This window comes from Rhinopithecus roxellana, chromosome 6 (assembly GCF_007565055.1).
Source record: "Rhinopithecus roxellana isolate Shanxi Qingling chromosome 6, ASM756505v1, whole genome shotgun sequence".
NCBI lineage: Eukaryota > Metazoa > Chordata > Mammalia > Primates > Cercopithecidae > Rhinopithecus > Rhinopithecus roxellana.
The window spans coordinates 25,146,952-25,165,741 of NC_044554.1; the positions used below are offsets into that span (position 1 = coordinate 25,146,952).

General features: G+C 33.6%; 1 protein-coding gene across 6 annotated transcripts in view; it reads right to left on the reverse strand.

Moving 5' to 3' along the window:
• Nucleotides 1-18,790, reverse strand: part of TFEC (transcription factor EC) — a 216,415-nt gene that overhangs the window by 4,818 nt on the left and 192,807 nt on the right. For all 6 annotated transcript variants that reach the window (XM_030933392.1, XM_030933390.1, XM_030933391.1 and 3 more), the window contains 3 exons: nt 8,136-8,250; nt 6,033-6,089; nt 3,356-3,431 (listed from right to left, as the gene is read on the reverse strand). In XM_030933392.1, coding sequence (XP_030789252.1) covers nt 3,356-3,431; nt 6,033-6,089; nt 8,136-8,250 — 248 coding nt within the window. The remainder of the gene's footprint in view (nt 1-3,355; nt 3,432-6,032; nt 6,090-8,135; nt 8,251-18,790) is intronic.

The following is an 18,790-nucleotide window of genomic DNA, read 5'->3' on the forward strand; positions in this document are numbered from 1 at the left end:
TACTCCTTCTGCCAACTGTGGCTTTCCCACCTTTCAAATGCATCTGCCACAAGAAATACGTTTTACATAGTGACTTGAGTGACTTGGCACACTCTTAGTATATAAAACTGCAACAAAGATTTCACAGAGCTTTCCTATTCTCTTTACATGTAATACTCTCATATTTTCAATGCTATTCTTCCTTGTTTGTTTAAAATGCTGCATTTGTCTCATTTGAGTGATTCCATGACCCATTAATAGGTATGGCACATAATTTGAAATATCTCGTACTAGACAATTGTATACTTTAATGTACTTTTTATTTTTAAAAACTGTTCTTAGTCATTTTAATGGTTGTAGTCACCTGTTCAACAAGTTATTCAAAAATTTGTTAAACTCAAACTAAAATCTTGTATCTTTTTTTTTCAGATCCACTGTTTGTTAATTTTCTCATTGTCATAACATAATAATGTCATTTCTTCTTTCCTTTTCTCACCCTCAAAGTAAATTTGCCTCCTCTATGCTACCTTTCCCTTTCCCCAGCATTCTTGTTTCCTGTGACTTTCAGATCATCCCTAATAACATTTGAAAATGTGACAAATGGATCCAAAATAATTTTGTCACGTTAGACGAATATTCCTTAGTCCATGGAGCCAGACCGTGGTTCTCAGGTAAAGTCCATTTTAAGAGGATATGCTCTGGATTCAACCATGGGACCCTCATTGCTAAACCCTAAAAAGGGACACAGGAGTAACAGGCCAGGTCACAGCAAGCCAAGGAATAAAATGTATTTAAACAAAATTGGTACTGAGATTTTTGGAATGCCACACATTTCAATGAAGTGTCTTCTCTACCTGTGATATACAGAAAGATCCACGTATAGACATACTCAATATCTAATTAATGTGTTTTCCATTAGACCCCAAATAAATGTTATTTCCTACATACAACATAATAGAATTAAAACAAATAATAACCCTTCTTTCTGAGATTCGTAAGGAAGAGAAAAACAATGCTTGCAATGCGGTTTTCCCAATTCTGGTCTCTTTTAGATACGAGTCTATAGTAAATTGAATTTTCATATTCCAGACTAAGGGTAGACAAACTATAGCCCATAGCTTATTTTTGTCAATACATTTCACTGGATGCGGTCAAGCTCATTCATTCACATGTTGTCTGTGTCTGCTTTCATGCTACAATGCCAGAGTTAAATAATTGTGACAAAGACTTTCTGTACAGCCCACAAAGCTTGAAATATTTACTATCTGGCCCTTTACAAAAAATGCTTACCATCCCATGTTCTAGAAAATGAATTAGAACTAGAAAGGAGTCTTTAGATAAAGTTTTTATTAAAATTTGGAGTAATAATCTCTCATAAAACTTTATAACTTGCAAACTATTCCCATATACCTTATTTGATTTTATTTTTATACAAACACAGGCATATAGAGAAGACAAGTGTTTTCTTTAGCTAACAGAGTCACATGTTTAGATACTTTAAAAGATTTGAAGAGTTTGGAGTAGAGTCTAAATTAGACCTGAGCTCTTCAGCACTAAATGTCTTCGCAGTCTAATATGTACATAAGGACAAATATTGCATTCCCTTTTCTAACGAATTGTTGAATTGTCCAAGTAAATGAGCAAATTCGCATTTAGAGAACAAGTGCTTCAAAATCTCACAAACGTAACTTTTTTTGGGGGGGAGGTGCAGTGTCTTGTTCTATCACTAGATAGAACAGCTTGGAGTACAGGTTCATGCTACCATGCCCAGCTTGCTCTTTCTTTTTTTTTTTTTTTTTTTTTTTTTTTTTTTTTTTTTTTTTTTTTTTGAGACGGAGTTTCGCTCTGTCGCCCAGGCTGGAGTGCGGTGGCCGGATCTCAGCTCACTGCAAGCTCCGCCTCCCGGGTTCACGCCATTCTCCTGCCTCAGCCTCCTGAGTAGCTGGGACTACAGGCGCCCGCCACCTCGCCCGGCTAGTTTTTTTGTAGTTTTTAGTAGAGACGGGGTTTCACCGTGTTAGCCAGGATGGTCTCGATCTCCTGACCTCGCGATCCGCCCGTCTCGGCCTCCCAAAGTGCTAGGATTACAGGCTTGAGCCACCGCGCCCGGCCGCTCTTTCTTTCTCTCCCCTTCCCTTCCCTTCCCTTTCCTCTGTCCTCTCCCCTCCCCTCCCCTCCCCTCCTCTCCCCTCCCTTCCCCTCCCTTCCCCTCCCTTCCCCTCCCTTCCTCTCCCTTCCCTTTCCTTTCTTTTCCTTCTTGCTTGCTTTCTCTTTAGAGGTGGGATTGCACCCAGACTGATCTTGAACTCCCGGCCTCAAACAATCTTCCTGTTTGGCCCTCCCAAAGTACTGGGATTATAGGCATGAGACAATGTGCCTGGCACACAAGTATGACTTTATCAAACATGATCATTTCTGGATAATGAATAATATCCAGTATTTGGAGGAAAAATATTCTCAGTTTTAAGGAAATATTTTCAAATCATTATTAATGCTACAGATTCCATATTTTCACTTTTTTTTTGGTTTTTTTTGAGACACAGTCTTGCTCTGTTGCCCAGGCTGGAGTGCAGGGGCGTGATCTCAGCTCACCACAACCTCTGCCCCCTGGGTTCAAGGGATTCTCCCACCTCAGCCTCCTGAGTAGCTGGGATTACAGGCATGCGCCACCACGCCAGACTAATTTTTGTATTTTTAGTAGAGACGGAGTTTCACCATGTTGGCCAGGATGGTCTTACACTTCTGACCTCAAGTGATCCGCCCACCTCGGCCTCCCAAAGTGCTGGGATTACAGGTGTTCTTATTTTTAAAGAAACATTCAATATTTTAACTTAACACTTTATTTCTCAATATTTACAAGAGTAAGTAATTTGTTTGATGGACATTTTGTGCATACAGCACAAAGCCTGGTTAGCATCAATCAATATGCTTTTACAATTCCATTTGTTACTTGTGTGTCTCCAAAATTTGGGGACCTTGGAAAATCTAACAATTCTATTTTCACTTGCATGCAAATTTTAAATTGGGAGAATTGTTATACTCATAAAAATTGAATATAGCAGTCCATATCATAAGTAATATTTGACATTATCACTAAATTTGACAATATTGTCACCTTACAGAAAGACTCACTATGAATTGAGGAGAAATAACTTATTTACACCTTATAGCTCAAATGGACAACTCCTGTAACAGCCCTGATGCTCAATAACAATCAGCCTGGAAGAGACATTTTAAAATGAGCCCAGCAATAGCCTTATTTTTGCCATAAGCTGCTTAGTTTCCTAGTCATTGGTTCTCCTCCCTTCTTCCCTCCCATTCATTTTTGGAGGTCTTTAAATTATAACATTATTATAGAAATGATTGTTGAACTCACGGATCATTAGACTTTGGAATAAGAGTGCCAAGCTCCTTGATTCGGTAATTAATATTATACCTTCTTCTTCTTTCAACTATTAAAGAAGAAACATTATTGATTATTCTCATTAATGCACAGTTCACTTTTGGTCAGCTGTAAACTTTCTTAATAATCTTTTAAAAACAATGGGCAAAAAACTTTCCATTTAGTCAAATGATAATACTTCTCAAGAATAAAATAAAAATTCTTTATTCTAAAAATAAAAGTTTCAATATTAGAATTATAAATATACAATTTACACTGTTTTAAAAACATTTTGTCACGAAATATTTTTTAAAATTCTTTAAAATACTATAATATTCATAATGAAATGTGTATATATATATATTCATATGTATATCTGTTTGATTATTTCATACATTGACAATTTGCCAATCCATCAAGATTGTAATCATTTGAGGTCATGCAACACTCTTTACTCTTCTCATATACTGTCCTCAAAGCCTAACAATGTTTAGCACATAGTAGGTGTGTGTATCCAAGTAGACTCTATGACCTCCTTGAGGGCAGGGACCTAACTTACTTATTTTAGTATCACCAGAGAGCTTGACATATGGGAGGTGGTAAATGAATGTATATTGATTAGACTGTAAATTTAGTTTTCTATTTTAGTTTCCAATAATATATAAATAACTTGTTGTTATACTTTGGCACTCTTTAGACACACCTGGAAGGACTATTAAAACAGATTTGCACCACACACTTAAAGATTCTAATTTTAGTGTGTCCTGGAAGTAGGGGGACAAGAGTGGGCAAGAATTTCTATTTCTAAGAAGTTTCACAGTGATGCTGATACTGTTTTTGTAGGGCCAATGCTTTGAAAACTACTGATATCAGCTCTTATTCAGAGACTGTTTTCTCTTTTTGCATTTCCATACATTCATTGCTTATGGCAATTTTCTGAACATCATAAATATTCAACATAAAACATATATCTGTCAAATTTCCTGTATTACTCTTCTCTAAGAGCAGTCTTCTACTCTATATTCCTAATATCAAGAACCATAACAAATACTTATATATGGTATCCTTTTCAACAGATACGTTTAAACCTTTCAGGGAAGTAAAGGTAGAAAAGGATATGAAGAAGAGGAAAATATATTTTTTAAATGTTGGAAAATACTTAAACAGTTCACATTTGAGAATTATGAACTGCTACTAGAAACAAAGAAAGTCATCAGACTATGAATTGCCTTGATGAACTTACTCTACAAAGCAAAGTACATGAATGAATTTGACCTTTAGGAATAATATATTGTGATTCCTCTAAAATGAGAATATAATCGGTTCTGGTAACAGTTTATTTTCCCTCTTCACCAATCCTATTTCCCCTGTGCACATAATTCAGAAAACAGCTAAATGACACCACAAAAAACACTGACTAGAAAATAAAGGTAAAGCTAATAGAAACATATGTACACATATATAATACATATATACATATATAGAAATGTATATATATAACATATACATTTATAAATAAGATTTTATTAATAATTTTATGTCAACACACATTAACTCTTATAAGCCACAGTTTTAAATACAAGATGAAGAACAACTATGAAGCAAGTTCACAGTTTTTTTTCTCAAAATAAGGGACTGTTTTTGTCCTCTCTTATTTATTTAAGATATTTTATTTAAATCTATCTTATGTAGAATGTCAAAACCTTCTTCTCTACTCTTCTTAGATAGTAGTCTATGAATTTTTAAATGGCTAATTATAATGAGAAATCTGGTTCCCCAATGTTGTTCATACCTAGTACTAGTTATTTGTAAAGGAGTCAAGTTTTAAGAAATTACTAAACTATTTCATGCCACGGTGGTTTCACTCTTCACAACATTTTTGACATGTTCACTCAATCCTGTCCTTAGATCCAGACAAGAGAGGCTACTACTCTGATCAATATTTAGAGGAAGCACTCTTGCCTTCTCTGGCCATGCCTCTCTCCACTCAGCAAGGCAGCCACAGGGCCAAGGGAACCCTTCTAAACTATACTCTGGGTTATCAGCACAAGCAATTTCCTCCCTAATTCCCTGAGCTCACTTCCAGAGCCTGCACAGGCCACCTCCCTAGGTCCATCCTCCTGAAAAAGGAGGTGCCTGATTTCTCCATCTCATATGACCTGTTATCAGAGTCTAATTAACCCTTAGGAAGGCATGAGAGCACTATTTGTTCCAGAGGTGGAATTCAGCACTACAACACAGCAATGCCTTTCAGATAACATATCATTAAGAAGGGAGGAGTAAATTGACACAGAAGAATGGGAACCTAGAGTTATGTTTCTTACTATTTAAATGTTGTACATTTTCAAAAGTCACTTTTATCTCTTTAAACCTTTGAATCAGTGAGTCACAGCAGAATTCAAATGTAACCAAATGCACTCATCTCAGTCACAGGCAGCCTCTTTGGGAGTGAATGATCAAGGAGGGAATTCGAGATGTTTCATTTTGTGAAAATAGATAGTTTTTCTGAGAGTTCACATTGTTAATATTTCCCAAAATAAATCAGGTTGTATGTGCATTAATTTTGGCCATCTGACATCAAAATACTTATGGAGTATAATAAAAGACCATACACCTTAACGTCTATGCATTTCCTTTAGCATTAATTTTATATGGAAAAATATATACTCACTGAGGTTGTGGTTGTCCTTTTTTTGTCTCTCTTTTGCTAAAGCTCTAGTGTCAGTTTCTGATCAAAAGAAAAATAATAAAAACAATGCTTAGTTCTACCTTAAAACCCCTCCAGGCAATGTAATTGAGAACTCCTAGGTGAAAATAAAATATTATTTGCTCTAAATGGTACAATAATATTTTTGATGCAAATATTCAGAAATTTGGAACACAGTACTCTTCAGTAAAAGGCAATAGCAAAGCTTTTAGGCTCTGGGATAATAAAAACTGAATTTCTTTTCTGGCCCTCCATTTAATAGCCATGTGATCTATTGCCACACTTCTCTGGGTTTCAGGCTCTTCATCTGTAAAATGACTATAATACAATACCTACCTTAAAATCATTGTGATAACCAAAAGAAATATAGTACACAGAAAATCAATTATTATTTTCAGGATTTTGAGATTCAGAAAGAAATTATTCCAATCTAAATATTTTATTAGTAATTATTGTTTCTACATCCCAAGAGTTGGAACTCACTACATTTCTCAAATATCCATATGAAACAATTCCACACTTTCTTCCAGTAAATGGCACTTCCCTGTATGTATGGTGTGGTTGTATTTATATGACCATCAACCTCCAGGATGGCCTACAATGATTCTTAATTTGTAGTGTTCACACCTTGTAGTTCCCTCCCACATTAAATAAATAAGGCTGACCTGTGAAGCCACTAGCTTGTTGTGGAAATGACTAGTATGGAATCCAAGGCTAGATAATAGGAGAAATTTTTAACTTTCACATTGGCATCTCTTTGATCTCTAGTTGTCATGTCATGAGGACACTCAAGCAACCCTATGAAGAAGTCCAAGTAGTCAGGAACAAAGACCATTTGCCAACAGGCAGCACTATCCTACAAGACCTTGAGTGAAACACCTTGGGAGTGCATCCTCCAGCCTCAGTCAAGTCTCAGCTGTCTGTACTTCTGGCTGACATCTTGACTACAGCCTCATAAGAGGCTCTGGTCTGAACGAATTCACTGGGCCACTCCTGGATTCTTGATGCTCAGAGACTGAATGAGATTATAAATGTTTATTACTTTGAGATTATAAATATTTATTACTTCAAATTGCTAAATTTCAGGGGTAATTTGTTGTTATGCAACAAAAATAATACGATATTATTAGAGCTATAATTTTAAAAGTTAATAAAATAATACATTTTATTTAAGTGTATTTATTAAAAACTACAGTCATTATAGTCTGAATAATTTGGATGCATATACATTTTTGAATTATTGATTGAGCTTTAAGAGTGGTCACATTGTATTTATTTAAAATTTTACCATTAACTATGTAAAATTCTTAAAGACTGGTGTTTGAGCTCCAGACCAAAAGTTTATTGTAGAAATCTCAAGTGAATTGATTTACTTTATTTTTATGGAGGAACTAACACTGGACTTGTAAGTCAGGAAACCCTTACGTTGATCCAGTTCTGCCTGTAATCAGCTGTTACAACTTTGGGAAAGTAGCTCCTTTGACCCTGGGTTGATTTCCTCCTTTATTTTGGAAGCACTTGACTATGCTCCTATAATTTAATTGTAACAATTTTGAAATAAACTATTGAAAACTCAGGGTTTGTTTTCAATTAAGAAAATTAAATGTAAGTCTATCATGAAATCCATAAAACAAGCTAAAAAGAAAAAAATCCAATATTTCTTTTTTGTCAAATTCTGCAAAGAATAGACTAATTTCTCTAATTTATTACATCACTTTGTAACCATGTTAACAAATGGCATCTATTTAATATAAAAATGAACCTATGTTAAATGAAGCTGTCTTTTATATATGTATGTATATAAGCGTGTGTATATATATGTATATATTTCTACAAAACATATGTATTTGCCCAATTTCCAAAATAATGAATTGATTCAGTCAAACTATTAGTTATATTAACTTACTGCTTGATTATCATAGAAAGAAATGATGAATTTACTGTCTCTTCTTTTTAATAATTGTTTTGTTATACTTTTAAAATTCTAGTTAGCACAATATAATATGTCACTCATAACTTACGTCATTAATAAAAATAAAAAAGGTAAAACTATAAAAACAACACTACCTGCAATTTCTCTTTTCATTGGTAGACTACTTGGACAAGAAGCACTTGTAAGCCCCATGTTAATTGGTGAAATTCCTTGTTCATCACTATACACATCCAAAATACTTCCAGATAACTTGAGAGGGAAAAGGAAGAAAAGATTAATAAAACCTTCTGTGCAAATTGATATATTTAGTTATATATATTATATTTTCCACTTTAAATGTGGCATTTTGTTAATAATAATTTGTAATTTAAGGCATTTTGCTTTTAAACAAGACAAGAGTATGCATTAACTTTTTAAAAATGCAGCGTAAAATGCTTATGGATAAGATGCACTGAAAAAAAGTTATATGTGTTTAGACAAAAAGAGAAACCAGTTCATGTATGAAGGAAAATTCTTATTAATATTTACAAAGTTATGGAATTTTGATCCAGCATATGATCTGGTTATAAATTGATACAATTAAAAATATTATTTTGGACAAAAACCAATATGCATCTTTGCAAAGCTGGAAAGTTCATCACATCCCACAAATTAGGTATAATGGTTGAACATTTTGGGATCTTCTTAATACCATCAGTGCTACCAGCAACTCACAGTCAAGAGGTGTTTTACACTGTTAATTAAATGAGAAACTCTTCCCTTCCTGGAAGGCACACTTTTTCTCATTGTACACTTAATGTTCTAGATTATTATAAATATCCAGCTGGTAACCAAAAGTAGTTTAAAACTACTTTTGCCTCTAGTGAATATAGGGTAAATCCAATTATAGCAACACTACAATTCTTGAACTGCTTCTTGGGAACAATTTTTCAGAAAACCTAAGTTGTTTTATACACAATTCAAAATTGTACCAATTCATTATTCAAAGTGCACTATTTGATTTGATTTCCCAAGAAAATCAAATTTAAGTAATATTCATATTTCAGGTTAATACTCGTTATTCCAGAACAAGCTGCATTCACTATGCAGGATTTGAAATTTTAAGATTTTTCCACTGTGAGTATCTTTATTCTACTTCTGTGCAATAAATAAAGAGCTGAATAAGAAGCAATTTTTTTTCTTCCCTCAAGGACTAGGAGTAAAACATATAATAAAATAATGCTTTAACAAGTCTTCATGAAGAATCATAAACTCCAATTCAATCTGAGAGAATTGATAAAATCAGACTGGAAATAAATATGAAGAAAGGACATATTATGACCAAAATTAGTTTCTGAGATAATAGTCTATTATAGTATATATAATAAATTTTGTATATACCTGAGGGGAAAAATTTGAAAATACAGTTGAAATCACATCAATTTATATGCATGTCAATAAGAACATGTTAGACTTATATGGCTCTCAGATGTATTTTTTCATATTTTTTCATTATTAACTCTATTAGGACTCTTCACATTTATTTTATATAAACTTAATTGTAAGAGAATTGTTGCTTTATGGGTCTTGGAAGGGAGCTATAAAAGCCAGCTATTGAAGTCATCGCTATTTCTCCTCAATTTTCTCATCTGTAAAATAGGGACAAAGTTGAGCAAATTAGGCAGACCATGTGTGTTAGTATCAAATAAATACAATTATTTGGAAGAAATCCAAAAAGCAGTTTTTCTAAGATGTAATTCACTTAGTCATACTTTTTAAAGTGTAAATTTTCCAAGGTCATTTTTGAAAGTCCTGTTGGTTATGAGCTGAGGCATCACCAGTTTGAATTGTACATTTCCACTGTGCCTTTGAGAAGCATAATGGACACATTGAACAAAAAGGGAGTGAGGGAGGCAGAACTCGGAAAAGGGCACTTTCCCTCTGAAGAGCTTGAATTCAGATAGATTTCAATGAAGAAGTGGCAAGTTGCAGAAATGTTAAGGAAGGAGCCATATTACAGATATACTGCAACAATAAAGCAAGAGGTTCCTAACTATAGCATTTCCTTGCCTCCATATTACCTGGTCAGACAGCACCCAGTGCATTATTTCTTAGAAATGGGGTTGAAATTCTGATAATGAATCTAATCCTGCTTAACTGTAGCCACATTGCATATTCTTCTGATCTTGGTTATTGTCTAATTTATGCCCTAAAGCACAATAATTAATATCCTATTTAATTTTATGCTGTAGGTACTTCTCTATTTCATATAAACGGCTAATCATTTTTTGAATATCATTAAACAATTGAGTTCAGTTTCAAAGCGTATAATACACTTCATGTAACCTAAAGTGCATTTTCTCCATTAAAAGATGTAAGAGTCCAGTGTTAGTGAAAATGTACAGATTGCATTCACCTGTGAAAAAGCTCACAAAGAAAACTTACATCAACCTTTTTGAAAGGTATAAGTTACTTACATAATAAGGTCCAAGTTTTAACTTTATTTTATAGATCAGTAGGCAAATGAATACCTATTTTATGAAGAAATATTTATTATGATATTTTTAAAAGGTTGCTTTCTCAGTAAAGCAAAATCTACGATGTGACAGTAGGCAAACATATTAACAAAAAATTCACAAACTTTAAAGACAAAAAATAAATAATTTATTATAAAATCCAGTCAACAAAGTGAGAGAGAAGGCCTGATAGAGCAGAGTCTACTTCTCTATAAGGTAATACTTCTCTCTGATAGAAAAAAGTGAACTCCTGGTCTGAGAAACTGCTTTGAGGTGAGGAGTGATTGACAGTAGTTTCCTAGTATCAGAGGCTCTTCGCCTTAGATTTTATTCACATCTCCACTACTGAGGTCATAGGGACTGAAACAGACAGAGTCTAACCTTTCCACCTATATACTGCTATCTACAATCACTAATATTTCCTGAAGAAAATGAGATAGCTGGTCAAAATATCAAAACATTTGAGGAAAATGACTATTTCAAAACTAAGGCAACAAGCAACATTATAAATAACATCAAAGGTAATTGTAATATAAAATAATAAACAAAAAAAACATAATGACCAAAGCGACCAAGGAGAATAAGAGATATGAGAAACAGAACGCTTAGAAAAAAATCCTATAGAATGGAAAAACAACATAATGAAAATGATAAAAAAGAAATAAAAGAATTGGTAAAATATAAAACCAATTTTTTAAAATAATCTCCCAGGAGGATAAGGGAAAGGACTAAGAAATAGAAAATATGAAAGAACACCTAAACAATACAGGGAATAGAGTAATTAGAACTACATTACAGACAATAGGAGTTTCGAAAAGAGAGAAAAATAATATTGGAAGAAAGACAGTAGTTTTTAAAGTGACAGAGACACATTTTTAAGAATTAATAGGCCGGGCGCGGTGGCTCAAGCCTGTAATCCCAGCACTTTGGGAGGCCGAGACGGGCGGATCACGAGGTCAGGAGATCGAGACCATCCTGGCTAACACGGTGAAATCCCCGTCTCTACTAAAAAATACAAAAAACTAGCCGGGCGAGGTAGCGGGCACCTGTAGTCCCAGCTACTCGGGAGGCTGAGGCAGGAGAATGGCGTAAACCCGGGAGGCGGAGCTTGCAGTGAGCTGAGATCCGGCCACTGCACTCCAGCCCGGGCGACAGAGCGAGACTCCGTCTCACAAAAAAAAAAAAAAAAAAAAAAAAAAAAAAAACAGCCTTGTGTATTAACTTACACAATTGCAAGGTGGTGACAAAGAAATTTGGAGAAGAGATATATATGAATGGATCTCTCTGGGTGGCCAAAAACTGTGAAGAATTAATAATAATCAATGGACCACAGAGTTTTTTTTTCAGCTTAAGTTATCATTATTTTATTTTCATTTAAAAATCAATGTGTTTATAGAATGCATAATAAGAATGACAGAAAAAACCTACATTCAGATATATTATACTAAAATGAAACAATATACAATAATAAAGAGAAAAATCTAAAAGCCTAGAAAGAAAGATTATGTACGAAGAACAAAAGTCCAATTAATATTTTTCAATAGCAAAATTGAATGGAAAAATAAAATAAATCTGTATTTTAAAACACTGAAAGAAAATAAAATGAAGTTTTACAGTTTTAAATGCAGCTCAAATGTCATTTACACATGAGGCCATGATAAAAAATATTCTTAGGCATACAATGCTTAAGAAAGTTTATCCCACAAAGACTAACACTGGAAAAAGCTTGGGTCAGGTGCTTCAATAAGTAGAGATAGTCAAAGAACATGCTCAAAAATATAAAATAAAATTGATCGAATATCTTGGTAAAGTTATTGTGGAATAAATAATGGGGGTGGATCCAAGATCAAAGATTAAGTGAAACACATAACTATGTAACTCAATCTAGATAATATCAGCATAATTGGGTTGCTGTAGCAGGGAACCCAAAGGATGTGAAAGTGGTAAGAATGTATTAAGGAGAAACTTTAAAATGGGGCACAAAAATGAATTAAGACAAGAGAGCAAGTGAAAACATATCAATAATAATAATGATCTAAATAAGTCAAACTCTCTAGGTAAAGGGTTGACAGATAAAGTAAGAAAACAGGAACTAGACACAAGTATCTTACAAGAGACATATCCACACAGTAAAAGGACACGTAAAGATTAAAAGTTAAAGAATGGAGAAAGGTACATCCAGCAAATGATATTCATGGGGAAACTGATGTAGCTATATTAATATCAGAAAAAAGGGCTTTCAGGTATAAAAAATTATTAGGGATAATGAGTTACTATTCTTAAAAGGTATAACAATTACAAGCATGTGTGCTCCTAATAAAGTAACCTCCAAATATGTGAAATAAAACGTTTAGAACCACAAGGGGAAATGAATGAATACACCAAAATAGTAGAAGACTTTAACACATATCTCCCCTTTTTTGAAAAGTCAAGAAGACAAAAATAATCAGTAATGCTATAGAAGATTTGAACAATAAATGTTAAAGCTCAGCCCAATAGACAAGTATATAGTTTTACATGAAGAAATAGTGAATACAGTTTTCTTAAGTATATATGGAACATATACAAAAACTGATTAGGTGCTCAGTTAAAAGAAATCCTCAACACATCTCATAGAGTATCTGATTGCCAAAATATTTGGAAATTTTAGAAAATTGTTAAAAACTTCAAAGTTTAAGATGAAATCATACTGGAATTTTAAAATACAACAAAGATAAAACACATGTAAAGAAATGTCTGGAATATGGCCAAACAATGTTTTAAAGAAAATTCATAGCCTTAAATAATAAATGATAAAAATAGATTCATTTTTGAATTATATAAATTAACCATCACTCTTTAAAAAATTGGGGAAAATAACTAAACAAACTCAAAGAAACTAGAACAGATAATTTAATAAAATAATAAGGCCATAAATCAGTGAAGAACAAAACAATACAATGATAGATTCACAAAGCACAAGTTGTTTTTGTTTGAAAAAAAATTAACAAGATTGACATGCTTCTGGCAAAACTGATTAAATGAATAACATTTCAAATGAAAGGAGAAAGTGGCCGGGCGCGGTGGCTCAAGCCTGTAATCCCAGCACTTTGGGAGGCCGAGACGGGCGGATCACGAGGTCAGGAGATCGAGACCATCCTGGCTAACACGGTGAAACCCCGTCTCTACTAAAAAAAAAAAAATACAAAAAAACTAGCCGGGCGAGGTGGCGGGCGCCTGTAGTCCCAGTTACTCGGGAGGCTGAGGCAGGAGAATGGCGTAAACCCGGGAGGCAGAGCTTGCAGTGAGCTGAGATCCGGCCACTGCACTCCAGCCCGGGCGACAGAGCGAGACTCCGTCTCAAAAAAAAAAAAAAAAAAAAAGAAAGGAGAAAGTAACTACAGTACATGTTAGATTTAAAAGGTAGTAAGTTTCTCCCCTAAGATTAGGAGCAAGATAAGGTTGCCTATTTTCACTACTTCTATTCAACACAGTATTGTAAGTTTAGGTGAGAATAACTACGCAAGAAAAAAAAAACAAAAATTATCCATATTGGAAAGGAATAAACGAAATGATCTCTGTTAACTGTTGACATGATCTCATATTAAGAAAACCCTCCCTAAGATTCTACACTTACACACACACATGCACAAACGCACATACACATTCAAACTGTGTGCTGATTTTATGTACTGCAGCTTAGCTGAATTCATTTATTAGCTCAAAAATCAGTTGCATTTCTGCACAGGAACCATTAACAAACTGAAAAAGAAATTAAGAAAACTATTCCATTTAAATAGCATCAAAAGGAATGAAATACTTAGGAGTAAACTTGACCCAAGCAGCAAAAGTCTTACACACTGAAAACTAAAAAATGCTGCTGAATAAAATGAAAGAAATCATAAATAAGTGGAAAGACATTTTGTGTTCATGGATGAAAAGAAATAATATTGTTAACATTGCAATACTATCTAAAGCAGTCTACAACTCAATACAAATTTTAACAAATTCCAACTGCATTTTTTTTAAAGAAATAGAAAAATGCATTTTAAATTCACATGAACTCTCAAGAGACCCTGCATAATCAAAACAATCTTGTGAAAGAAGGAAGGTGGAGCACTCACACTTCCAGATTTCAAAACTTATTACAAGGCTGCAGTAATCTAAGTCTGTGCTAGCGTGAGTCTGGCAATGAGACACATTGACCTAGGGAGTATAATAGCAAGTCCAGAAATAAACTGTCTATGTTACGGTCAAATGATTTTTGACAAAGGTGCCAAGACCACTCAGTGGGGAAAGGAATTCTTTTCAACAAATGGTGTTGGGAAAACTGGCTATCATCATGCAAAAGAATAAAGTTAGATGTTTATCTAACATCATATACAAAAATTAACTCAAAATGGATCAAATACATAAACATAAGAAAAAATCTATAAAACCACCCACACAATGGGAGAAGCTACTAGCAGATCATGTATTTCTTAAGAGATTAAGATCCAGAATATATACATAAAAATAAATCTTCAACTCAACAACAAAAACAAACAACCCAATTTTATTTATTTATTTTATTCTACTTTAAGTTCTAGGGTACCTGTGCACAAAGTGTAGGTTTGTTACATCAGTAAACATGTACCATCTTGGTTTGCTGCACCCATAAACTTGTCATTTACATTAGGTGTTTCTCCTAATGCTATCCCTCCCACAGTCCCTCACACCCCAACCAGCCCTGGTGTGTGATATACCCCACCCTGTGTCCATGTGATCTCATTGTTCAACTCCCACTTCTGAGTGAGAACATGCAGTGTTTGGTTTTCTGTCCTTGTGATGGTTTGTTTAAAATGATGACAACCCAATTTTAAAAATGGGCAAAAGACTTAAATAGACATTTCTCCAATAAAGATGTACACAAATAGCCAATAAGCACATGAAAAGATGCCCAACATCACTAGTCATTAGGAAATCGTAAATCAAGGCTACTGTGTAATACTTCAGTCTCATTAGGATGGCTAATATCAAGAGAAAAACTGAGGAATGCTGGGGGGAATGTGAAATGGTGCAGCCATTGTGGAAAGCAGTATGGAGGTTCCTCAAAAGTTAAGTATAGTATTAACATATGATCCAGTAATTTCTCTTCTAAGTGTATATCCAAAAGAATTGAAAGCAGGGGCTTAAACAGATAATTGTACACCAGTGTTCATATTAGCATTATTTGCAATAGTCAAATGCCCATCAACAGATGAATAGATAAATAAAATGCAGTGTATACACATAATGGAATAGTACTCAAGCTTAAAAAGGAATGAAATTCTGATGAATGCTACAACATGGGTGAAACTTGAAAAAATTATGCTAAGTGAAATAAGCCAAGCACAACAGGATATATATTGTATTATTTTACTTATACTAGGTACCTAGAATAGTGAAATTCATAGAGACAGAAAGTGGACCAAAAGTTATCAGGGGCTGGAAATACATAGATAAGGGGAGCTATTGCTTAATGAGTACAGAGTTTTTGTTTGGGATAATGATAAAGTTTAGGAAATGGATAGTTGTGATGGTTGCACATTATGAATGTACTTAATGCCTTTGAACTGTACACTTAAAAATTGTTAGAATGGTAAATTTTATGTTATATATATTTTATGCCAATATAAAAACATAATGGGATATACTACCAACAGGGAGCCATATAAGGATGCCTATTTTCACTGCTTCTATTCAGCATAGTATTGTAAGTTTTAGCCAGAATAATTACGCAAAAAAAAAGTAACAAAAGGTACCCACATTGGAAATAAATAAGTGAAATGATCTATATTCACAGTTGACAAAATTTGCCATTGATTGTAAATGCTTAGACAAAATGCAAAATTTTCTAGAAAAATGTTACTTAGTAAACATAATTACTGACTGAAGAAGTAATTAATAGTGGTAATCGTATTATGATTACTGAAGAATCAAAATAAACTTTAAACATACTTCATAAGGAAAATATCTGAACTAGATAGTTTTATGGGGAAAAGTATCATATTTTCAAGAAATATATCATGCCATTTTGTAAAAATGCTTCCAAGATGTAATATTTCTTACCTATAAAAATTCTACCACAGTAATAGTTTTCTAAAGGGAATTTTTCCTACCTCTTCAGGCTTAGATATTCTGATTCTCTTCATCAAATTTGTTACTCTTAATCTCCTACTCTACTACTGTGTAAAGATGCTGATTTAAATACATGTAGAATGATTTTATACAAAATTGTGAAACACTATTTACCATATCTCCTTACCCTCTAAATGGAATGCTTAGGGATCAAAGTTTCCATTATGCATTTGCTTACTGTTAGGATAAGGAATCGTGTGCGTCTGTCTCATATTTTATCAAAATGGCACTTATTTTATTTTATTTTATTTTATTTTATTTTATTTTATTTAGTTGAAGTTACTAATGTCTCCAAATTGCAATTTTAAGTCTGGAAGAAAAGACAGTGAAACTTGTATTCAAATTTAGTGCATTGGCAACATGTTTTTGAGACAATACATGTTTTCATAACCCCGGAAAAATATAGCTTTGTGTTTGTTTAAAATCAGTGCTGCCCTATAAGAAACTAAAATCTGGCTCCTAAATTATTATAGAAACATCTAAATAAAATTAACCTCTGAAAATGCTTATACATCCATCTATTCTTATCAGGACGAATACAGCACAACATAAATAATCTGACCTGAATTCCACATATGCTTTTTCTCCTGTTTTGGCCTCTTCCCTCTCCATATTTTATATCTGATCTATCACTCAAATATGGCTTTTTTTAAGAGTCATTTCTCAGTTTGAAAATTCTTCCCTATTCTCATATTTCAAGATCCTCACAGCCCTAAGCCTAAATTATGTTCCCCGCCACTAGTATTTCTTCATCTCTCTCAATTAACTACCACTACCCCTCCCGGACTAACTCATAGTTTAAAAATACAACTTCCTTCTGCTTTCTCCCAGTCAAAAAATCTGAAATCTAAAATCTTTCTGCCTTAACGCACATATTAAGCCCAAAGTCTTGTATTTAGTTTTCAAAATCTCACTACATGGCCCCACTCTCTCCACTTGACATTATTTCCCACCACTCTCAAGATGAAAGATTTCTTACCACCACATGTAAACATACTGTGCCCATGGCTCTCAACAGTAGACTTCAAACCCTAGCAGGAGGGAGGGTGTGAGGGGGAAGAAGTTTACTGCGAAGAATCTGTGAATTTATATATGGGGAATTTTTTTTAAGAAGATAATAAAATACAAGCAGGATCCTAACATATGTGCTCTGTCATCGACGGCTGAGTATTTGTTATATATCAGGTATTAAACCAAGCATGTTTGATCATAATAATTTAAATAACAATATCTCAAGTAATCTTTATAACTACTCTAGTAAGTATAATTGTCATTTTAAACATAAAATAATTAAAGCTCTAATAAATGAAATAATCATTTTATGATTATATAGCTTTATAAAGAAGTAGAGAGCTTGGATTCAAACCCAGGAATGTCTAACACAATGGCTGGGTTCTTTATTATCTACCCTATAGGTAGAAGGGCCCTTGCCTTTAAAATTTTTATTCTTAAGTGTTTTGAGTACTAAAAAAAGTTACAAGGCATTGGATTTAATTTTTCTCAGTTTTATTCTTTTCCACTGCTGTTTTCTGCACTACCAATGTCCCCATTCCTTCAATAAGCATCCAAATCTAAGGCTCAACTTTGGGTAAGCCCTCTCCAGCACTCTGCCTCAGGCCAGCTTGGTTTATTTTTCCTTTCACCCTAATAATATGGAGCTAACAAACTTGCAATACACTTTCTAATTGAATTTAAACTAATTGCTTTATCATTCTCCATTTTTATTCACTCAGCAAGAGAAAAGGCATTATAGTGTATATTTACCATGTTCTTGAAAATGGATTATATATGTAAAGCTAAGAATCTTCAGCATATATATGTGTATGTACATATACATATATATAATATCCTAGATAATTTCATTATAAATACAAAAATGTAAAAAGTCTTATAGTCACATATTATATTTCCAGATAATTTCTCAGTAGAGATAACAAAAGGAAAAAAATACCTTACATGTATGTGTATGTGCACTATCATATATTTAATGTGAGTGTCAAGGGAAACTGAAGGAGTATTTGAGTTGTTTGGATCCTATATTGTGGTTTTTGTGAAAACATTCATTGTGACCCTAAAATGGTAAAAGATTAGATGGAATAACTGTGGACACAATAGGAAAATAAACTTCTCATATAAAGAGGATCACCACAGGGGCG